This window comes from Schistocerca cancellata, chromosome 7, assembly GCF_023864275.1.
Source record: "Schistocerca cancellata isolate TAMUIC-IGC-003103 chromosome 7, iqSchCanc2.1, whole genome shotgun sequence".
NCBI classification, from domain to species: Eukaryota; Metazoa; Arthropoda; class Insecta; order Orthoptera; family Acrididae; genus Schistocerca; species Schistocerca cancellata.
This window is the reverse complement of record NC_064632.1, coordinates 15,405,448-15,431,318: the sequence shown is the minus strand read 5'-3', so window position 1 is coordinate 15,431,318 and position 25,871 is coordinate 15,405,448. Positions and strand designations below refer to the sequence as shown.

The following is a 25,871-nucleotide window of genomic DNA, read 5'->3' as shown; positions in this document are numbered from 1 at the left end:
AGAAATAACTTTTGCTCTTAAAACAACCCACCACCTCAGACAGCTTATATGGCATCTTCTTACCATTTTTGAGCTGCAGCAGGACTGCACAATGCCACTTGTTTGACATGACTGATTCCCTGCCTCTCGCTCTATATATCCCATACTAACAAGCAATGGAATTTTTCCAATCCATGAGGAAGTAATGTTTATAAATGCAACATTTCTGTAAACACAGGCAGAATGCCACTACAGAAATTACACTTTATGGAAAGAAATTCAGAAAATGTTTAAACATTGAGCCAAGATTTGATTATAATGACTACAACAGAAAGGAAATGACAAAAAGAATACACGAAATGGTGTAGAACTTTTCTGCAAAATACACAAAATTATAGGTAAAACAAAGAAAGCATTAGTAACGCAAGGCTGTTAATTACATTCAGAGGCAATTTATTATACCACAGGTGCCCACAAAGCAAGAGAAAGCAGTAAAAAGCAAAATAATAATTAATCAAGACTAAAATATTTATACATAATAATAAAATAAAGATTTTATTGTCTTTAGGTCATTACAGCAGTTTCCTTTATTTTTAGACAATGCATAAAAATTGCAACAGTTTACACTCTCTTTGCTATAGTGTGATGAACAATAATTGGCAATAAAGACAGTCATAGCAGTCCAGGCGAATTAGATGAGCTAGTAAATTCTATAACTTTCAGCTCAGCTTACTTTTGGTGTAACTTAAGCACAAAAATGGAGTTGAAAAAGAGGACACTGATCAAGTAACTTAAAATTTTAATATTACATCTTGTAATCCTTCATTCAAGTAAGTATTAAGAGGGTTTGCTGAAAAGTAATGCCTCCATATTTTTTATTGAGAACTCTTAAAGCCTCTAAAATAAAACAAATGTTGTTAACCGTATACATCTTTATTCTTCACGTCACAAATTGGTGTGGTTCCTATTGATTCTCTCAATAGGTGGGATTATACTAGGCATGGTCTTCACCTCAACAGGAAAAGGAAGGGTAAACTGGCTGAGAATATAGCAGGAAAGTTAAAGGGGGGAGGCACTGTCATGAGTGATAAAATACCAGTGGTTATAGGATTCAGAAAAGACCCTTTTTTAGGGTAGTGAGAACAGAAAGAAACCAAATTTTAAGAGAGGTTAGGACTGAGACAAACCTTCAGTTTGAGAAAGAAACCAAAAAACTTAACTCAGTCATTGTGAAATGTCAGCTATCTTTAATGCATCAAAATATTCAAGGACTGAGAAATAAAATTAATGAATTAATTACCTGCATAGATGAATTAGAGTCTTCAAACCCAGCTGACATAATCTGCCTCTCTGAACAACATGTGACCACTGGTACAGAATTTTTAAGTGTTACAGGGTTTAGGTTAGCATTTCACTTTTGTAGAGCAGAAATGGAGGAAGGAGGAGTCGCCACATTCATCAGGAACTGTCATAAATTTAAAAACATATACATTCATATATTTTGCCTAAAAGCATGTGCAAGAGAAGCAGAATTTCACAAAAAGTCCTTCATAATATTAAGTGTATATCGAGCACCTGCAGGTAACTTTAATCTGTTCATAAACCACCTTGAAGCTATACTGGTCCATTTAACAACCAAAAACAAAGAAATAGTGGTTGCTGGTGATTTCCATGTAGATTTCCTTAAAGATTCTCCCAATAAGAACTTACATGAGTTAGTAACACTATCATTCAACTTACTTCCCACTGTAAAGTTCCCCACTAGGGTAGCCAATTGCTCACAAAGAGCCATTGATAATATCTTTATAGAAAAGTCCAATGAACAAAATTATATTACAAAACCAATAGTCAATGGCCTCAGATCATGACATGCAGTTCCTTCTGTTAGAAGCTAATACTGAACAGGATATAAAATCTGTTAAATCTGAGCTCAAGAGGGTAATCAATAAGCCAAAAATTATTTTAGGACACTCCTCAGAGACATTCACTCGAATGATGTTTACAGTGTTCATGGCATGAATGAAAAATATAACACTTTTGCTAATAAAGTGCTTACCTTATTTGAAAACTATTTCCCCCCAAAACTAACTAAGTTTAGAGCAAAGTCTACAAAGAAGCCAGGGATTACTCAAGGAAGGCGTATCTTGTAAAACAAAAATAAAACTGTATCTGTCAATCCGAAACAGTTCTGATGTTGATGCTATAGCACATTGCAAGAAATACTGCAAAATATTAAAGACTGCAACACGGACATCAAAGTAAATATACTGCAAGGAAAAGATAGTCATATTAGATAACAAAATAAAGACAATATGGGATATAGTGAAGGAAGAGACTGGTAGAACCATACATGAAGAGGGATAAGTAGGATTAAGAGTAAATGATACATTGGCAACAGATGTGTATGATGTTGCAGAACTTTTTAGCAAACATTTTATAACTGTTACAGAAAAGTTGGGGTTGTCAGGTTCTGTAGATGCTGCTATGGAATACTTCAGATCAGACATTTCAAGTAACTTCAATAATATGTATTTGATCCTCACTACCCCAGTGGAAATAATTTCCATCATAAAATCTTTAAAATCAAAAACATTTAGTGAGTAAGATGAAATATCAACAAAGTTAATTAAAGGATGTGATTCTGAGTTAAGTAACATATTAAGCTATCTGTGTAACCAGTCATTTATCAGTGGAATATTTCCTGAATGGTTGAAATATGCTGAAGTTAAGCCATTGTTTAAGAAGGGAGATAAAGAAATAGCATCAAATTTCCTTCCAATTTCACTTTTGCCAGCATTCTCAAAAATTTTAGAAAAAGTGAGGTACAACTGGCTTTATAACCATCTTATCCCAAATAACATACTGTCGACGTTGCAGTTCGAATTTCTAAAGGATTATGATATTGGAAAGGCTATCTACACTTACAGTGAAAATGTGCTTAATTCATTAGACAAAAAATTGCAGGCAACTGGTATATTTTGTGATCTAACAAAGGCATTTGACTGTGTAAATCACAATATCCTTTTAAGTAAATTAGAATATTATAGTGCAACAGGAAATGCTGCAAAATGGTTCAAATCTTATATCTCTGGGAGGAAACAAAGGGTGTTGTTGGGAAAGAGACATGTATTAAGCTATCAGGCATCATTCAACTGGGATGGGTGGGGTCCCACAAGGTTTCATTTTAGGCCCCATACTTTTTCTTGTGTATATCAATGACCTTTCATCAGTAACGTTACCAGATGCCACGTTCGTTTTGTTTTCCAATGATACAACCATTGCAATAAATAGCAAATCAAGTGTAGTCTTAGAAAGATCGGCTAATAAAATAATTGTGGACATTAATCACTGGTTCCTAGCCAATTCTTTGTCACTAAACTTTGAAAAAACACTACCTGCAATTCAGAACTTGTAAGGGGTGTCCCACGAGTATATGCCTAACATACAATGACAAGCATACAGATGAAGTGGACAGTGCTAAGTTCTTGGGATTACAGCTTGATAATAAATTCAACTGGGAGGAGCACACTGCAGAACTGCTGAAGCATCTTAACAAATCTCTATCTGCAATGCGAATTGTGTCAGACATAGGGGATATAAAAATTAAAAAGCTGGCATACTATGCTTACTTTCATTCCATAATGTCATATGGGATTATTTTTTGGGGTAATTCATCAAGCCAAGCTAAAGTTTTCTGGGCACAAAAACGTGCAGTAAGAGTTATATGTGGTGTGAACTCAAGAACATCCTGCAGAAGCCTGTTTAGGGAACTAGGGATACTAACTACTGCTTCCCAATATATTTATTTGTTAATGAAATCTGTCATTAAAATATATAACACTTTTTCAAACCAACAGCTCAATTCATGGAATCAATACTAGAAATAAGAATAAGCTTGACGGGGATTTAAAGTCACTTACTCATGTACAAAAAGGTACGCATTATTCAGGAACACACATTTTCAATAACTTGTCAGCAGCCATAAAAAGCTTAACAACCAATGAAATTCAGTTTAAGAGAAACCTAAAGGATTTATTGGTGGTCAACTCCTTCTACTCCATTGATGAATTTCTCAGTAGAACCAAGCTTTTATACAGCATAATATTATGACAGTGTACTCACTATATTCATATCAGAATATTATGGCAGTCAGAGTAACTGTCAGTCACCTCCTCAATAAAGACACAAATGACCATCCAACAAACAGAAATGGAAAATCGTTACACAAAATAAGAAAACTTTTAAACTGACAATGATTGCTCCAAGTGAAGCAGGCAAAAGGCTATTTAATAATCAACCATAATAATTAAGACAGTGAAAGGAATTAAATTTGCTAAAAACCACATAAAGGTTTATCTCACAGAGGAATGTATAAACAGTAAGGGCAAGTATTTAAAATGTAATTAAACTTCAGATGTTATTTTATAATGAAGAGTGTATAAACAGGAGGGATAAAAATGTACCAACCATTTGCAATTGAATAATTTTGAAACAAAATTAATTACAGTTACTGATAACATGCAAAACAGCAGCGTATATGTTAAATTTGTTTCTGGTAGTTGGTGCTGGCAGTTCACACTGTCCATGTGCAGGTGGTGGGGTTGATGCCACAGTACAATAAAGTAGAAAACAATTATCTAGCAACAATGGCTGGGATGAGGTTGTCATTTGTGGAATTTATGGTTGTATTGAAGTGATATTGCAAGTATCAGAATATTCACTATCTACAATGGTAGTGGCAGTAAGGGTTTAAAATATGGCCACCAACATATTTCAAAATTACCTGTATTTATTATAAGTTCAAAGCTGATGGAACCGATACATATGTGAAGAAGGCAAGATCCAGCCAGTCACAAACAGTTACACATCCAGTGTCCAAAGCCACAGTATTGCAACATTTCATCCATTCACAGCAAAAATTAGTAAATCAAGGAGTGTGTGAAAGCAGGATGAGTCACTCAAGAGAAAGAAACTTCCATAAGGGTACAAGGTGGAACACGTAAATTCCAAGAATGCTACCTATGATGAAAAATTACTTGGATCAAATAACTGAATACTGTGAGTAGTTTGAGCACATGGTAGATTAGGATGACAAATTTTCTGGGAAATTTGTTTAGCCTGATAAGCCAATATTGAACCTAAGTAATACAGTGAAACCATGTCGATTGTGTTTACTGGGCTCCTGAATACTCTCATGTTCATTTGAACTAGGTTGGACGTAGTCTGTTATCATGTGGTTTGATTGGTCCCTTTTTCTCTGGGGATACTATAACAGGTCAAAATTACCTCAGACAAGGGTTTTGCTTGACATTCAAACACTGCATGAAGGTGAAATGTCTTAAAGGAAACAAGGTGAAGTCTGACCTTACCATCATCAAGATGACAGGATGTATCTAGGCAGATCAAAGAGGACTTACAGGGTACCCATCTTGCTCTCCAGATTTAACACCTATGGACTTTTAGCTGTAGCACCATGAAGTACATTGTGTGTCAACAAAACAAGCTACAATCAATGATCTCCATAAAAAAACTGTTGCATCATGCACTACAATAATGCTAAACACTTATAGCCATAGTTTGATCTGTAGTTCAATGCCATCAGAATTGTTTAGAAGCTTCTGCTGGTCATTTCAGACATACAAGATGACTCCAAATGCCAAGAATTGTACCTATAAGACAAATCTTTATGAACGGGCTATCAAACAGTGAGTATATATTTTTTGGATCCCCTCCCCCCCACCTGCCCCCCCCCCCCTCTCCCCCATTTATGTGAAGACCTTTTACGTGCCTGTAAAATGTGAGCCTTTTTTAAATTGTAAATGTCTTTTATACTCATTGTAATTAGGCCTCAATACAGTGTGGAATGGTAGGTGTTATCAGAACGCAGGTATTACATCTGTCTTGGTCTTTTGCTTATAAAACTGTATGATACACCCAAACTTTCAGCTGGAAATTGTCAGCTGCAGTATGCGGGCAATGAATGAATGAATAATTTGTTCCCTATACTTTTGTAAATTACTAACCCGAAACATTTGTCATACATCAAACAATATTAAATTCTTATAGCCCTTGCAGAATAGTAAAATATGACTAGCCAAATTACAAAACATAAAGTAATTTCAGAATAAACATAATATTATTATGCCTGTCTTTACATAGTCACTCTTCTCACAAATTCCCCACTCAGCACCCTGCACTCACTCATACTTGTCACATCATTAGGTCTATACGTGTTTAAGTCTGGGATCACAGAGCACACAGACATCTCCACATTGGTTAAAATGAAAGTTTGTTGTTGGGAAGTCAATGCTCAGTATCTATGCAGCTTAAAGTGTGCAACTATCCAGCACACAGATAACATCACTCATCTGTTTGTGAAAAAGTCAGGGACTGGAAGGTGTAATTCTGCACTCCAACATAATAAGTGTGGAAAATATGTTTGCAAAGACTTTGGAACTGCATGATATCTTTGTGTCTTAAAATATTGGGTGAGTTAGTAAAATTTTAATGCTCTACAAACTATAATTACTAAAGTACAAACTCTAATTACTAATTATAAATTCTGGTGTCCATACTACAAACTATTTCTTGTGCACTGTTACGTTCGTGTTCCTGTCACTGTATGGTAGGCCTTTGTGATGTCCGAAGGACTGAGACACTGGTTAATAGGTGGATGAGTTCTCTTCCAGATATGTGTGCAAAGGCAGAGTTGCACATCTCTTTACCTGCAGAAACTATAATTTGTAAAACTGGAACTGCTCTCTAATGATGTAATAGTGAAAATAAAGTGGGATGAGCCACCTTTAAAATTCATCTGTTGTGTAGTCTACATCATGTGACACTCCCTTTCATAGTGCCAGTTTTCAGAATATCTTTTCAGTGCATCAAGATACATAAACTAAGTGCAATATCAGCATCAGTTAACGGGAACATTGCAGGTTCTATACATAATCATGGAACGAGAATTTGGAATTACATTTAGCTAGGAAAAACAAACAAAAAATTCAAAACAGCATATTACATAAAGGGGATAAAATTGTACAATAAATTGCCAAAGGAAATGAAAAAGATTACTTAAATTCAACTGTTTAAAAAGACAGCTAAAGTGTTTTTCATACTTAATGCATACCACACAATTAAAGATTTACTTAGACGACAGAAGAGTGAATAGTAATGAAAGAGAATAACTACAACACCTTGTCTCGTTTTGGTACATGATCATGGTTTACTGCTTTCACAAGGAAAGCATGTAAAGATGTAAAATGCATGATATTAATGTCAGTTTTTCAGATGGACTGAGGAACATAGATGAACATGGCCTGGAATGGAGTCTGGAGTTGAGGTAAGGGGAACAGCAGCATCTGAAGAGTCCAAGGGACATCAGCAGATGTCTATGGAATGTGCAAGGGACATCAGCAGATGTCTATGGAATGTGCAGCAGTGAAGAACAAATTCCAAGTTACCTGAAACAAATTGTACATAAATAAGGAACATTACACAATAGGAACTTACTGAATAAGGCAGCACAGATGTTAGGACATTGATCTTGTATTTGGGAGGATGGAGTTACTCTGTCCAGCTATCCTGACATGCTTTTTTGTGGTTTTCCCAGATCTCTAAGACAAATTCCAGGATGGTTCCTTAATTAAGGCCATGGCTGACCACCTGTCCTATCCTCATAGACTACCTGTCCCATCCTCATAAAGCATATTATGTATGCTGTGTGTTGTATATCTTGATCTATTGATTTGCACTATATTACCCTGACAAATCCCATCACTGTTAGATGATCCTTGGTTGAATAAAGATAAATAAACAAAATGTACAGACAAGAACATAAATGTATTAAAAAAAGAGCTCATATGGAAAGCACTGTTTTCTAGCAATATATGTGGAATTACTTGTTACCAGCATGAATTGCATTAAAAACATAATAAATTATGTGTTTATACTAGCCCCTACTAAATTGAGGACAAAAGTTTCTTCTGCAGGCCCTTTCAACTCTGGATGAAACAAAGAACTCGGAGGTTAAAATGATAGGTATATCCTTGAAAGTTTTGGATTTGCCAAGCTATATGTTTGCATCAATGGTAGCGCATATACTTTTCGGAAAACTGTTAGATAGGTTGCAATGCCACTACAGTGAAGTTCCTCACTTACACTTTTTAGAGGACTTGAAAAAATGATATAAATGGCGGAAAATGTAAATGGAAGGAAATTACTTTTATGCACTTAGTGTACGTAAGTTTTATATTTCATGAACTAAAGGGTGGAAACTATCCAAAAATTTACATAAGTCAAACAGGCAGAATGTCTGAAATGTGCTTCAAAGACCATGCTTAAATTCACAACAATAAAACAGCATTTGGTGCACATCTTCTAACACTGGAGCATAGAGTTGGAATTATTGATATGCATTTGGAAATGTTGTACAATAAACCTAAAGAACACTTCCTGACAATGCTGGAAGAAATTGAGATTTTTACACACAGTCTGCAAGATCCTAGCAACACATTAAATCAACAGAAAATTTTTATTAACAGTGCATTTTTTAGAAACTTTGAAGGCCTCTTCCAATCATCCACCTCGTTGCAGCACATGTGTGATCAACAGTCCCACTTTTCAAGAAAAGACAGCAACAGCCCTTCAGCTCACACACCATCCTAGCAGCAGGACATTGCAGACTGGTTTCCATACATACTGCAAAACTGTGTGCCATACTAAGCCACCAAGCATAAGCAAATTCAATTAACTGTAACTGTCACACCCAGATCCCTGCAACTTTACTTGCTGCACATAGTTTCACTTTAATAATTTATTGTTTTTTACTTTTTACAGTTTTATACTTTCAATGTTTTTAAAAATTTTAATATTTAGTGACACTTCATGCAGTTCTAAGTCCTCTACATAATTCTGCTTCCACATTTTTATCATCTTCATGTCTTTCACTATTTATACAGCCATTGTTCTAAGACTACACTTTTTTAATATTTTAACAAAATTTTTTATAACTTTCTATTTTACACTTACAGTGTAACACCTTATGGCTTTATACTTTCAAAGTTTCACACTTTTAATATTTTTTGTTAAATGGATGACTGTAATGAGTGATTGTACAGTGTAGTGTTGGGTTTATGTTGTTATGGATGAAGGGAAGGGAGAGCATGAAACTCAGTGTCACCACATAGCAAACTCCTGTTGAAAAGCACCAAGCCGAGCTTTATATCCCTATCCAACAAACAAATCACCATCAACAGTAACATATGCCCTCACTTCATGAGATACTGTGAAGAGGTTTGGAATCTAATGCAGGACACTAGTGCAAAGACCAGTGATCAGAAACTTTATGCCACCACCTCTCCTCCTCTTCGCAGCCAAATACCGGCTGTGAAACTTTCATCCACCAACAGGATTCAAGCTGGCTGACCTCCAAGCTGAGCAACACCACACCACCATCTCAGCTATGCAGGCAGATTTGTAAAATATATTATAACACTAAATTAGGGGCATGGAGCAGTATGAACTTTAAAAACAAACTTATTTTTAGGAATGAAAAAGTGGCTGTATTGACATTACTAATTATGGCCAATAAAATTTTATCTTAAGTTTTATTTAACTGTAAGACTTTCAAAACTGTTATATTTTTGATATCACTGTCTAACAATGTACTACGAGAAGTAATGATCACTCAGTTACATGATATGTAAGGCTCTTTAGATTTCAGAATTTCTGTGTAATGAAATAGTGTGCTAATGTCCGTATTTTTTAGGATAAAAAGTTAGGTTCTTACTTACAATTTCAAAATATCATAAAGGTTTTCGTTATTCAAAGTTCAAAACTGTTTTTGTATGCCTATAAAAATGGCATGTTTCTTCTTTCTATTTCCATTTATACCTTATAAAAGTAAGTCTACATAAGTACATTTATTTACTTTCCAGTTTTTATTTGAACTTTGTTCCAGTACTGAAACAGTTATTTAATATTCGATCATGATGAATTACATCTAAAAATAAAATAATAAAAAAAGTTTCTTTTTCACTATTTGTTTACTATCTAATCAAACTATTCACACTTTCACAGCTGTTGCATGATCCTCTGCTCACACAATATTTTCTTCACAATTGTTAGTCTCAAGTGTGTTGCTCATATTTTGTACTACTGGAGGATAAATATAATATTCATCCAATGATAACAATCTAACTCGCACAGAAGCTCACTAACCACTGAATTTTCCAATGTTGAAATTAAGTTACTAATTATTCATATTTTACATTTACAGAGTCTTTTGCCTAAGAGGTGCGTTAAAATATTTTCAATTAATGCCAAAAACTGTTATGGTCACCAGCGCACTCTATACAACTAACACACTGGCGGACTTCAATAATTTTGCTCCAGCTACCATTCACTGAATTGCTGAATGTCAGAGGAATCTGTTCTTTTGCCTCTCCTACAAGCATAACATACTTTGTAGTACTTCCATCAGTGCAACAAGAAACAACAGTTGTAGCACATGAATGGTAATGATTATGGTTAGTGCATCACAATCATGTAGCATTTCATACATTTTTCCATTAGTTCAAGAATCAATAGCATGTGATTTCTATTGGCATACTTTTTCATTGATTTAGAATGGTCAATCATGACAATGTCTTACTAAGGAAAAAATGGGCAATAAATAAATTTATAGCTGATATAAGAATTTTCTAATGTGTAAGAGAACCCTGAATGAAAACCAAACAATGAGATGAGTAAGGCAATTACTCACAACAAGGACAGAAGCATTGTGCAGAAGATAGGTACCAAAATAAGAACTGAAATAAAGCTTACAAACTTATGTTCTTCAATGCCCACATGCATGCAAACAGCTATACAGTCCCATTCTGTCTCCTAATTCGGTGCAAAGTTGTTTTGGATGGAGGTAGCGAAATGAATAAGAAAGAGTTGAGGGGAAGGAAAGGCCACTAGAAAGATACATGTGCTAGCAGGGGGTTTTGGGTGAGGGAGGAGGGGGAGGGGGGGGGGAGAGCAAGAGAAGGAAGGTGAATATGATGCCAGAGAAAACTCACTCTGTTGCAGGCAAGGGTAGTGAGTAGCATGTTGCACACATAGTTGCATGCAGCAGAGGTTGCAGCTGAGTAGAGCAGAATAGAGTAAAGGCAGAGGGAGATCTCTGAGAGGACAAGGTGGAGCAAGTTCCATAGACATACAAACTGAATGAAATGTGAGTATCCAAGGGCAATAGTGAGAATAAGACTCTGATGTTGGAAGGGGGAAGGATAAAGGGTTTAACAAGAACATAAAAGTAAAGCTGTCTCAACCTGAAGATTTGATTCATTACTGGGATGCTTTAGCAGGCATGATCCTATTACGGATGGGATCCTCTTAACTTCTTCTGCCCTTTGAGAGGACTAACAGTTGAATGTACAGTCCGAGCAAGTTTAAATTCAAATTTTTTTTCATTATCAGTTAATTTCTATGGCTAAAATAAAGGATTAATGACAAAAATATCCTAATATTTTCATTATTCTGTCCTAGATTTCCCATTGTTTGATTTTATTAAATATCCTAGGACTGATTGTGGACTGAAAAATTAAACAGTTGAGCAACTGAGCAGTCTGAAATTCACCAACTTAGCCATCAAGCCACAATGCAAGAATATATGAAGACATATTGCACCATCAGTAACGATACAAAAAATTTAATTTTTCACAGTATGTTAAGTTAAAGGAAAATAATCGAATAAGTCTATGCATAATTTTGTGATTTACTGCAGTACATAATACAATGCTCTATATCTGCAACCATTTGAGTAAATGTTGTAGATTATTCTAAGTGCTAAAGCAAGATGCAGCAGACATGCATTCTCAACTACAGAAATCAACTTAGCCATGCAGTTGTATACAAACAAATGCCCATTATTGATAATTATTACCTCAGTGCATTCAAAATATATAATGAGCCCTCTCTCTTCACAGACATATTATACACAGCATTTGTATGTTTAGCTGATAAATATTGAAATACATTCAGAATAAAACTCTATTTCGAGTTCTTATCAGTTGTAAGAATGTGATAATATTCATTTTACACATTTCATGTAAGGGAATGGTAATATCTTGTATTACCAGTAATATTAAATATTTGTGAAGACAGAAGGCAATACTGCAATAAGTGTAATTCTAAGTGAGTAATACTCTTTCCCTTATTCAAATTTTATATATTACACAATATTAATCTTCTTAAGGCAAAAACTACAGTAACAATTGTGCAAAAGAAAATCTTACACTTAACTCCACCACCAGAGGATTCTCCTTCTTGACATCCATATAACAGTATTGTTTTAAGGAGAATATAATGAGATGAGCATATTTGTTCCAAGACTGATTTAAAGGGAGCACAAAGTCTATTTTCTTCCTAGAAAAAATTAAGAATACATTTAAAATGTAATTTAATTAAAAACTACAATAAATGTTTTCCAGAAGTCCTGGCTCTTGGAACACATCTCATAACTGGAGAAACAGACTGCTTCCCAGATGTAGAGCTTGCACCTTACACCCAAGTATGTAACAGTTAACACTAAGTTTCCAAAATTTTGCAAAATGATCTGCAAAGAAAATCAGTAAAGGCAAGATAAAGGTGACAAAAGGAAAACAGATTAATTAGCACAATTATGCCAGCATTTTTACTGTTGTAAATGTTTCCAAACCAGACCAGAGAGCTCATGCATAGTTCCATTACCACCGCTATTATTACACTATTTTTGTTGACACACAGAGAATGAACCATTATTATGCAAACAATTCTATTCTCAGAATTTCATAATTCATAGAACAAATAATTTTATAATTTCAGAGTGATAAGGTCTACAGCTGCGATGAATTTTTTGAAAGATTTCACGATGCTTTCAACTGCCATTCTCTTTATTTTATGTATGATTGTACAATTTTGGCATTAGGCCATTTTCAAGTATTTTATGGATGGTTTTTAGTAGCAAATTATGCCTTGTAAGTCATTGCTCCTATGACTCCATGTTATGCTCATAAAATAAATCTGAGATATTTTATGCTATTTTAGGAGCACAATGCTTCTGAGCAGTTATTGCAATAGCTGCTCAAAAGTAGCGTGCTCTGCTCTTGCTCCTATGACTCCATGTTATGCTCATAAAATAAATCTGAGATGTTTTATGCTATTTTAGGAGCACAATACTTCTGAGCAGTTATTGCACTAACTGCTTGAAAGTAGCGTGCTCTGCTCTTAAAATAGCATAAAACATCTTGGATTTATTTTATGAGCATAACATGGAGTCATAGGAGCAATGACATACAAGGCATAATTTACTACTAAAAATCATCCACTTGAAAATGGCGTAAGGCCAAAATTGCACAATCGTACATAAAATAAAGAGAATGGCAGCTGAAGGCATCATGAAATCTTTCAAAAAATAATTTTATGTTGTAGAAGAGAAACACACACACACACACACACACACACACACACACACACACACACACAGAGAGAGAGAGAGAGAGAGAGAGAGAGAGAATGTTTAGTGCTTATGATAGTATTATTATCAAATATAAATTTCATACTCACACATGTGGATTGTACTCGTATGACATATTTGGGGTCTGGATAAAAGTTTTTTGGTAAATTGATTTTATGAAAATACTGCGAGAGTATCTGTTTAGCTTTAACATTGGATTATCAACAGATGTTCTATTGGGGCGAACTTTTAGCATGTAACACCCCGTGAATACATTGTGCAATTCAGTTTCCACATACTGAAAAGAAAATCACAGCAACATTAGGATATAAATAATTAAACTCATATACAGAAAAAAAGTAAAACATTTTTCTTAGACATATCCCATTACAGGCTGAACTACAGATTTTAGTAGGAGTTAGTCACATGGAGGGAGGGACCCTTCAAGGTATACAGTCACTGTAAAGAAACTTGTAAGGAAAGAAAGTTTGATTCCATGGGAACAACGGTGCACAGTGAGTGTGGTATCTTTCAAAAAGGAGAAGGAATCCAGCAATCAGCTGCTTGACTGCTGAATTCCTTTTCCATTTTGGAAACATAGACCACTGCATAATCAGTGTAAAACAAAGCATAGTGCTATAGACAATGAGATCATGAATGATATGTGTCTGGCTGTCAAGAGGACAATGCATTAAGCCTTCAGTGACTACTGTCTCACGAAAACCAAAGAAATTCTGGTCATTTGTAAATTCTGTTGGTGACATCAAAGTTAATGTCCACAAACTCATGGGCAACACAAGAAGTGAAATTGACGGTATTAAAACAAAAGTAGTAATGAAAATTAAGAAGTACTGCCCCAATTTATTTCTCCCTTCACTGCATAGATGGATGACATATATATTAGTGTAAGTGGCACTGAGAAACAGCTGAAATCGGAAAATTAAACAATGCTTCAGGATGTGATGCAATCCCTATCAGATTAAATACAGAAGTTGAGGCTGAGTTAACATCTCTTATAATTGCAATATACCACAAATCTCTGAAATAAAAAACTATGGACAGTTGTTGGAGGAAACAGAGGTCACAACCATCTATGAGAAGGGTAGCAGAAGTGATCTACAAAGCTACCATCCAACGGACTTGACATTCATCTGTCGTAGAATATTAGAACATATTCTGAGGTAAAATTTGATGACTTAGCTCAATCAGAATGACCTGTTCCATCTCACTCAGCATGAACTTTGAAAACATCAGTCATACAAAACTGAACTTGTGCTTTTCTCACAAGCCATAGATTCAGGCAGTCGGGTAGAAACAGTATTTACTTACATCTGAAATGCATTTGCCTCAGAACCATACCTACACTTTTATTGAAAGTATGATTATATCAACATATCAAGCAAATTTGTGACTATATTGAAGATTTCATGGTAATATGTTGGGTAGAGTTGCTGATGTCTCGAGGTAATTTCTGGTGTACCTCAGGAAAATGTGTTGGGATCCTTACTGTTCATGTTGCACAGTGTATATTATAAATTTATCATGTATTATACACTCCTGGAAATGGAAAAAAGAACACATTGACACCGGTGTGTCAGACCCACCATACTTGCTCCGGACACTGCGAGAGGGCTGTACAAGCAATGATCACACGCACGGCACAGCGGACACACCAGGAACCGCGTTGTTGGCCGTCGAATGGCGCTAGCTGCGCAGCATTTGTGCACCGCCGCTGTCAGTGTCAGCCAGTTTGCCGTGGCATACGGAGCTCCATCGCAGTCTTCAACACTGGTAGCATGCCGCGACAGCGTGGACGTGAACCGTATGTGCAGTTGACGGACTTTGAGCGAGGGCGTATAGTGGGCATGCGGGAGGCCGGGTGGACGTACCGCCAAATTGCTCAACACGTGGGGCGTGAGGTCTCCACAGTACATCGATGTTGTTGCCAGTGGTCGGTGGAAGGTGCACGTGCCCGTCGACCTGGGACCGGACCGCAGCGATGCACGGATGCACGCCAAGACCGTAGGATCCTACGCAGTGCCATAGGGGACCGCACCGCCACTTCCCAGCAAATTAGGGACACTGTTGCTCCTGCGGTATCGGCGAGGACCATTCGCAACCATCTCCATGAAGCTGGGCTACGGTCCCGCACACCGTTAGGCCGTCTTCCGCTCACGCCCAACATCGTGCAGCCCGCCTCCAGTGGTGTCGCGACAGGCGTGAATGGAGGGACGAATGGAGACGTGTCGTCTTCAGCGATGAGAGTCGCTTCTGCCTTGGTGCCAATGATGGTTGTATGCATGTTTGATGCCGTGCAGGTGAGCGCCACAATCAGGACTGCATACGACCGAGGCACACAGGGCCAACACCCGGCATCATGGTGTGGGGAGCGATCTCCTACACTGGCCGTACACCAGTGGTGATCGTCGAGGGGACACTGAATAGTGCACGGTACATCCAAACCGTCATCGAACCCATCGTTCTACCATTCCTAGACCGGCAAGGGAACTTGCTGTTCCAACAGGACAATGCACGTCCGCATGTATCCCGTGCCACCCAACGTGCTCTAGAAGGTGTAAGTCAACTACCCTGGCCAGCAAGATCTCCGGATCTGTCCCCCATTGAGCATGTTTGGGACTGGATGAAGCGTCATCTCACGCGGTCTGCACGTCCAGCATGAATGCTGGTCCAACTGTGGCGCCAGGTGGAAATGGCATGGCAAGCCGTTCCACTGGACTACATCCAGCATCTCTACGATCGTCTCCATGGGAGAATAGCAGCCTGCATTGCTGCGAAAGGTGGATATACACTGTACTAGTGCCGACATTGTGCATGCTCTGTTGCCTGTGTCTATGTGCCTGTGGTTCTGTCAGTGTGATCATGTGATGTATCTGACCCCAGGAATGTGTCAATAACGTTTCCCCTTCCTGGGACAATGAATTCACGGTGTTCTTATTTCAATTTCCAGGAGTGTATAATAAAAGCTCTGCTGCAGTTCCAGCAGTAAATTTAATGTGGGCATGACAACCAACCACTCTCCATCTGAATGAATGGTCAATGCCAAATTGTGGCCAATGGCAGAATTGACTATTCAGTGGTGGAACACACAGCTGAGCACAACCTTCTTGATTTCATGGCTGCTTCACAATTCCCACCCTCTGGATCCTTCAAGACTTCACCAGCTACTATGAATTATGTAGATGAGCTTGTGGCACTTCCTAAATTCTAAACTTTAACGAGTCCCACAGTCTGCCATAGCAGATCACTTTCCATGCACAGTCACAACAAGATGCTCTTCAAAGCAACCAAGCTATAGTGGACACCTGCTGTCTGGAATGTCTCTCCCCCACTACTGCAATCTGCTTTCTGGTGCTCTGCCTGGATCTCCTGCTCATGTGTGCGGTACCATTCTTCAGCATGCACTAGTAACGAACAGGTGCTGCAGCATCAGCATTAATATTCCTCCTTTCATAGTCAGTCAGTGCTACCGTTTGTGAGCCAGTGCTTCTGTTTGTGAACCAGTGCTTTTAGTTTTGGACCAGCACCTTCAATATGGACCCAAGTACCACCACATGATGACTATTTGGGGACAAATCAGTTGAGTTGGTCTTGAACATTGCTTCAGGCACACAGCTTGCGAGTACCATAGCTTCCCAAGCAGGACCAGTCACAATTCAGTGGCTTATGCACTGTGTGCTGTTTTCACTTTAGTTTTCCTGAGGTGCTTTGGAGAGTCACCTTCTCATTTTTAGAGGCTGTAAATTTCAAGTGCAGCAACACACACAAATGACCTGTACATTGTACAGCTATGTGCCAGTTCCAAGCATCCATCTGCAGCATCCAATTCAATTATCACACAGCTTTGTATTTTCCTTCACATGCGACTATGCCTCACCACAGGTCCCCTTTAATTTTATTCATCTTTACCCAGGGGACTCTGCTACAGATGAACTTCTAGAATGTAAATTGAGCTTTGGAACTCCTGTAAATCTTAGTGAAGGTTCCCTCCTATGAACTTTAAATGTATGTATGTTCTTGTAGCAGAAATGATAAGCTGAGAACTTTTACTGTGCAAGTTGTACCTAAATTGTATACAGATTGTATATTTCCATTTTTGCTTTTGTTAGATGAAATGTATTAGTGTCTACCATAATAAATAGTTTGTGTTGCCAGAACTTTGCTCTCTGCTTTTTTGTTGCTTCACTAGAACATGTATTTCATGGCATTTCCAACCTTCTCTTCTTTTCACCTTAATTTCCTTCACCCTATAGCTGTGATGTATGTTGAGCAATAAAATATTTCTGGCACTGCCTGCATTAACACAGTTGTGACCTGGACTTCAAGCACCCCATTAAACAACCCCAGTTCCTCACATACTCCATACAAGACCTTCCACATTGGGCTACCCTTCGTGTACGTCTGTGTTGCTCCATAAGCTCTGCGCATGTTTTGTCATTTCCATCCCTCACCTGCACTCACAAGTGCACCAAGTGTACAATTTTTTTCCTCCGCCTCCTGGGTGGGTTCATCCTGCACTCATGCCTAATAAGCAGCTTATGTCAGGAAGCCATTCTGTGAAGCTGACCCCTGAAATGTTGTCTGCAGCAGAAAGTGTTTCATCCAGTCATACCCCTGCACCTAGCCCATCTGAACTGCTGACTCAGTGGACAATTTAAATCAGTTTCTCACTCAGTTTGCCCAACTCTTGACCATGTTATGCCTAAGGAACAGATCCCGCCTCCAACATATCAATCAAACAGAGCTTCTACTCACTTCCCCACATTTGACACCTGTGACCTGCACCTATGGTTTTTCTCTGTCAGGGCAATCTTAACCGGGGCAGGAATTATGAGCAACACAATACAGCTTGCCATTATCATTGCTAATCTTGAGTGTACTATTACAGCAGAGCCCCATGGCATCATCACCAACCCTCCATGGTCTAAAAGCTACTGTATATTAAAAGAGCACCTAATCATTTGATTGGCATCACCTGAAACACTGTGTTCCAGCACATTATTTTCTTCACAGTAGTGTTCCCACAAGAGGCCCACCCAGCTCCTGCAACAACCTCTGTGCCTTAGCTGAACCCAATGTCTTGCCAGACAAGCTTTTATTCCACAACTGGGATACTCGCTTTTGCCTGCTGTGATGTTCACCGTGTACGGCATGTTGGACCATGCCGTCATAGCAGAACAGGCATTTCAGTCCTTCAACTCCTACCTGGCCACAGCTAATACCAAGTCCCCTTAACCTCATCCCCCCCCCCCCCCCCCCGGCCACCAACTCTGGTCCCTTCCTGCTGCCACCATGGCAACCACAAGTCCCCCAGCCAGAAGTGCAACTAGCAATTCTGTCCCCACAGCCCACACTTCATCATGCACAGTCAGGACTAGCAAAAACACGGCACATTTGAACAGTGAGATGGCAATCTTACCCACTGCCTTTGATCGTTTGCACCTGCCAGCTTCTACGATTCCCATCCCACCCCAATCTCGTGCAGCCCAAGGTTACTACCGAAACATCTCAGGCAACTGTGCCTCCTCCATTTACAGCAACTGCCAGCACACACACACACACACACCAGTGCAAGCGTGTTACCCCTCACCCAATTGGTGTGCTCAAGAATTCATGTAATGCCGAGCCCATGTGCTGGTATCACACCTGCTTTGGCAGTGACACCATCAACTGTAGGCCGCTGTGCTATGACACCCAAATGCAGTCAGTGACTGGTAACAGGTGCACCCATTTGCTCAGCAATTTCCCAGTGCCTTTTCATGCTTGACCACCATAAACCCATCTCACCAATCGCCAACCTCATTGACACCAGCTCAGACCCATCCATCTCCATGAACAAACTCCTGCCCTGGTCCAGATCCCCTCCCCTTTCCTCCTCCCTGCCACAAACAGCTCTGTCATCACTACCTACAGTCCCCATACTCATTGCATTGATCTTGGCCTTGATGAAGAGTTTCTTTGGGCTTTCAGCATGGCCAATGCCATTGATCCAATCCTCAGCCAATCTTCTCCCCAGCCTTACACAGAATCACCTAGTCAATGGCATGCTGGGTCACTCCACCCTCTGCCTTTTCTGCCCTGCCACTCACCTTGCCATCAAACAACTTTCTTACACCAGCCCTTTTCTTAATCTCCTTTCCCACTCCTCACCCGCCCTTATCCCCAAGGTGCCCCACATCATGGTGCACTACACAATGACTACTCTGGGCCCTCCAGTTCACTGCTGTGACTGTGATCTGTCACTGGACAAGTACAAGTTTGTGGGGGTAGAAATTGAGACTTCCATTGCCACTGGAATACTTCGCCCAGCCAAAAGCCCTCGATCCTCTGCACTTAATTTAGCACCTAAGAAGGATAGGATCTGGCACCCCTGTGGTGGTTATCAGTAACTCAGTGCAAGAACCATTCCTGACCATTGTCACATTCTGTTCTTATGCAGCTGTAGTGATGACATACCTGGCACCACCATAATATTCTTATCTACTCGCGGGACATGGCTGAACACCATGAGCACCACAGGAAGATTTTTGCTTGGCTCAAAAGTTTAGGAGTCATTCTCAACATAGAAAAATTCATTTTCAGGGTAGACACAGGTCACGCTATTTCTGTTTCTAGCTTGTAACCCATACCTGATAAAGTCCATGTGATCTCCTAATTTTCACATCCATGACATATAAAGAGTTTTGCAGATTCCTAGGAATGGCAATTTTTTTGTCACTTCCTTAAAAATGCAGCCTCTGTTTAGAGTCCTCTCCCAGATGCCCTGCTAGGAGATGGAACAAAGGGTAACATCTCCATACCCTAGGCCCTGCCTATGATGACCAGTTTCAAGACCAATAGATATGATTGGAAACTGCTCACTGTCTATGACACAGTGAAGAACTTCCACCCTTTGGTTAAGGGATGCCCATTCACCATCTTCACTGACTACCACCCTCTTACGACATGGTTTTGTCAGAAAGATGCCACCCAAATTTTGCACTGTCTGTTTCATCGCAAGAGTACATGGCTCAGTTTTCTACTGATATATGCCACATAGCTGGTGTCGATAACATTGTCACTGACTGCCTCAGCTGCTCCTCCTCCTGCAGCCCTCCACAATAGGTCAATTACGTCAAGACCTGAATACCAACCTTGTTCTCCAGCTCTACCAGGTCTCTAGCACAGACCTACACATATGGTGTGAAATCCTTCCCAACCACATGCACACTGACATCTCCAAAGACTTCATCTACCCTATCTCCCCACCACTGCCTTCTGAAAACCAGCTTCCAACCACCTGCACAGTCTGGCAACTCTGGTGTCCCCTGTCCCACTTGTCTGTCACAGCAGAAGACCTTCCCCTCGCAGTCACACCTAGATGCTCTCTATAGCACCTGTGCTATAGTGGAAACTTAGCAAATGGAATGTCTTTCCCCCACTACCACAATCTACCTAATGGTAGTTATGCCCAGAATTCACATCCATGTGTGAGGCAGCATTCTTCGGCATACACTAGTGATGAATGATCAATGCAGCATTCGTGTGAATGGTCCTCCCTTCATTGTGAACCAGTGCTATTGTTTGTAAGCCAGTGCTTTAGTTTCTAACCAGCATTTCAACAAGGACCTGTGCACTGCCGCACAACAACTATTTGAGGACCAGCTGCATCAGTCAGCCTTGTGCATTGCCTCATTGCAACCCAACAGTTTATGGCTCACATGCCATTTTCCATTTAATTTTCCTGAGATCACATATTTGCCTTTTTGTTTTGGTAAATGAATTGTAGCAGTGTCTATCTTAATAAACAATTTATGTCGCTGAAATTTTGCCCTCTTGCTTTTCCTTTGCTTCACTGGAACATGCATTAAACATTGTTTTCTGCCTTCTCCTTCGTTTCTCCATGGTGTCCATTGCCCAATAGCTGTGCTGTACATTATGCAGGGAAATATTTTCAGCACTGCCAGTGTTACCATAAGACTTATCCCTACAACACAGCCTTTGATACTATAATTTTCCTAGCCTTCTTCTATTCTGGCTCTCCCTACCAATCCATTTGTCCAGGTGACTGTCCCGCAGTGTATCCTGTGAACCTACTGACTCTTTTTCCCAGCCATAGTCCTTCCCCGAGTCTACCTTCTATTCCCCATCTACTGTCTCCCATCACTCACTCCACATGACATTATCTCTTACTAATCAAGCCAGCATTGTATAGTCAGCTGCCATAGTGTGCTTACAGAGCAATAAAAGCACATGGCACAATACTTGCTTTATTATTTAATGAAAGCACCACATCAGTGCCTGCTTCCATATGGCACTTGCTACCTCGAATACTAGTAAACCATAACAAATAAAGGAGGAAGAGGAGGAAAAGAAGCCAGGATGTCAGCTATGGAAACATCTGTTGCATGGGTAATCTACCAATTCCACTGAGTGAGTTGCATAGTGGGAATGTGTAAATGTCTGAGCAGGTTGGCCCTTACAATTATTACAGTGGTGTTTATCAAAAAAATTGAGTGATGGGTATAAGTATTGTGAGACCTCTGCAAGATGTGCAGTTACCTACTTCACACAATGTTCATATTGCTCACTTATACTGAATAAATACTTCATTTACTAGAGCTGCATTACCCAGCAGTAAATTTGAGAGACCAACAGAGAATGGCAAAATGTAAAAATAAGTTGGTACCTTGCTCTTCAAGCAAATGCAGTCTTTACCAGATGATGAGTAGAAATGTTACAGTATTTCAGAGCTGAAAACTGGATGGAAACCTGATCGCTTTCAATAACAAAACTAATAAAAATAATTAACATGAGAAGTTTGTAGATTGTATCTGAGATTTATCTTCTGCTATTTTCATAGTCTGAGACAGATCTACTACAAAGTCAATTCTGTTACTTGGTTCTTGTTATTGAATTGCACATGAAAAAAAGAATGATTGTGCATTGCAGCAGAAAACAGAAAAAAAAACAGTGAAAGTAGCATAAAATGATTTCAAGATGACAGTCTAATTGTTAATGATAAAAACTGTATGGGAACACTTCAGTCATATAAGGAATAAAACTAGAACCAATGTAAAGGTTACATTATGAACAGTAGAATTCAGCAAAAGAAACATATTAAGTTTTTAGGATTATGGGTGAACAAACAACTAAGCTGAGGAAAGCAAGTGGTGTTACACTTTAAAAATGCTTAACCCTTTCTGCGTCTGCGATTCCAAATGGCATCATTAAGTATTCCTGGCTTTTTTGAGCTTCCCAATGCTTCAATGATACTGTTTGGCATCGCTTCACGTAGTTCCAAGTTTGGCCAACAGAACACAGTGGTGTTTGCTTTCATGACTCGCCGTTTGTTTGAAGTGCAGAACAGAGAAGTGTCTTGAGTTGTGCTACTGCATTTGTGAGTGAACAATAACTGTTGTGTTTAGTTTTATTCTGTGTATACTGAAATTCTTGGTTATGGAACCAACTTTACGTAGTTCCTCAAGGGCAAGGGAAAGAAATACAGTAAGTTTACAATACAGTTATGTATGCATTTTTTTGAGTAATTATTATGTAATTTCTAATGATGCTGTTTGGAATCATTATTTTATTTATTAACCAATTGCTTCAAAAGAACTTTTGCAATGGATATGGCATATGTGCAACATATACAGTAAATATTCATCACAAAAAAATTTTCCCTAATTTTTTTTCTAAATGTGACGCACAAAGGGTTAAAGTGGTTATAATGCTGGAAGAGTGTGTGAGAACAATAGCATCACTGGCCAGAGAAAATGACTCACAGTGATCTCTCTGAGGGTTGACAGTTGCAGGGCAGTTTGCTCTGTGACTCAAGCGTGTTACATTGTGTATCCTTGTATGTATCAAGTTTCTATAAAATTAAGTGTGTTGCATGCTCCATACCACTGTATTTTTATTATTCATTACCATTATGTACCAGAGTTCCACACTGGTGATTGGTGACCCCCCAATCTTTGCATAAACACTAAAACAGTGCAAATTCGTATTGCGACAATGTGGCCATCACAACCCCATACTGTTACACTGACTGCGAATTTCTTTGAACTCTTACAACCCTCATTATCGACAGACGAACAGTGCTCCATGTGTTGCCCAAGTGATTAGAAATGACAGTGACACTTAAACATTGCAGACTTGTCACAAATTGCAAGGGCACAACAATGCAATGCAATTGCCAATCCACTTACAGACTCTACCAGTGTAATATCTACCCTTGCATTCTATCACGGCCATTATTGTACACACTAGGTATGTGTCCACTTGATGCATATGATGTCTCCTCCATGCTGCGCAGTGGGCAGTCTGTCCTCTGGTCCATGCAGCTGGCTGGATTACCGGCCACCACGCACCTACAGTTCTCCCTCTGCTGTATGGCCATATTACAACCACATTACCAAACCGAACAGTCAATTGCTTCACATCTCATACTTACCACCATTCCATATGGACAACTTGTGCCTTTGTGCCTGTGGTCTGCGATTGTTGAAAGCATGTTCATCTCCAATGCCACTGTCACGGGTGACATAAAGTACATCACTCTACTCAACTACCCTGGCACTCACACTAATGTTATCTATGACATCATCCTGGCACCAACATCTATGGACAAGTATGGGACCACCAAAACAATGCTTTTACAATGTTTCTCCAGGATTCCTGAAGAGCAACTACACCAGGTATTTTACAACAAACATTTACAGGATGGGAGACTCTCCAAATTGTGGCAGCATCTTTGCATCAAAATAGACCTGTGTATCATGCCTGATGAGGTGCTGTGGATGATCTGGATCATCAAGCTCCCATACCAAGTGCACGTTGTCTTCACTTGCCCCTAGTAACCATTCCCCCGACACCCGCCTGTCCCTGGCTGACCACATTTTTGGCATTTCTTAATATAGACACAGTTGCCGAGTGCTCCCAACCTTGCCCAGGCAGCCGAACAACATTCTGCAGCTGCCTTCTGATGCTGCTGCCTCACGGGCTGAGGCAGCACCTGCATGTGACGCTGCTTGCCGTGCCATGTCCTAAACCACAGTTTGCTGACCGTGACGCACATGTGCATCTGCAGATTCCACCTCACTCGGGCAACCTGGCTCCGGCCTATAGCTGACATCCAACATCATTCTGCTGCTTGGGACACTGACTTCCATGTGGCCCATGCTGACAAACTCTCAACCAGAGGCTCCACACTGTGTTATTTCTTTTTATCTTGTCAGCCATCAACAAAGGCATGGTGCACCACATTAACGGTATACCCAGCCCACAGGTTAATCAGTGCCCCAGAATTCTACCCACTGGCTGACTCCACATGGTGAAGGCAGTGGTGGACAAGTTGTTATGAACTGGAGTTGTTTCCCCATCATATAGCAACTGGGCCTCATGCATCCACCACATACCTAAGAAGGGTGGCTCAGCTAGACTTTGTAAAGATTATTGGTGCCTTGAATGTTCATGCAATCATGGACAATTGCTCAGACCCTAGTATCCAAGGTATCATACACTATCTTGCTGGTGCTAAAGCGTTCAGTGTAACTGATTCTAAGAAGGCGTATCTGCAGATACCAATGTTCAAAGATGACATTCAGAAGACTGCCACAACCCCACCTTGTTGATTGTTTGAGTTCCTTTTTATGTCTCATGGATTAAAAAACGCTGCAGAAACCTGGAAACACTTTATAGACAGCCAGTTTTCTAAATTTTCTTTTTCTTATGCACATCTGGGTGATATCCTCATTATTTTGCCAGACATAGACTCACACTTCCTCCTTGAAAATTTCTTGGTGCTCTGAAAGCCGACAGTGTAGTGATTGACACTGAAAAATGTCTATTTCATCAGGTGCAAGTCACATCCTTGGGCCACATCATTACTGCTTCAGGCATCCACCCAGCTCCACAGCACACCAAGCTGATATATAACCTACCATCACCAGCTGACTGCAATGAACTCCTTTGTTTCCTCGGAATGGTCAGTTTCTATCACTGTCACTTGCCCCACATCACTGCCCTGCAGGGACACTTAACAAAGGTCCTCAGAGACAAAAATACAACCGCTCACAGGAAGCTCAGGCGGTCCATGGACATATAGCAGTCCTTCCAAGTGATGGAGGACAATCTGATTCAGACAGCCCTCTTAGCTCACCCGATTCCAGAAGCTCCCTCTCCATCATCACTGACACTAGTGATTTAGTAAGAGGAGCCATCCTTCAGCAAGAGGTCGGCAGCTCTGATCAACTCTTGTGTTTCTTCTCCCATAAGCTCACCAAGGCACAGGGCACGTGGTCAGCTTACGACTGGGACCTACTGGCCATAGACGAGGCCATACGGTATTTCTGATAAGATTCTGAAGGACACCCCTTGTCATTTAAATGGATCACTGGCACCTAGCTGA

General features: G+C 39.5%; 1 protein-coding gene across 3 annotated transcripts in view; it reads right to left on the bottom strand.

Moving 5' to 3' along the window:
- Positions 1–25,871, bottom strand: part of LOC126092538 (uncharacterized) — a 175,816-nt gene that overhangs the window by 84,059 nt on the left and 65,886 nt on the right. For 2 of the 3 annotated variants that reach the window (XM_049908188.1, XM_049908190.1), the window contains exons 5-6: positions 13,573–13,760; positions 64–205 (exon numbers count right to left, since the gene is read on the bottom strand). In XM_049908188.1, the coding sequence (XP_049764145.1) occupies positions 64–205; positions 13,573–13,760 (330 nt within the window). Of the gene's footprint in view, positions 1–63; positions 206–12,263; positions 12,394–13,572; positions 13,761–25,871 lie in introns of all 3 variants that reach the window. The other variant, XM_049908191.1, reaches the window with a different exon arrangement.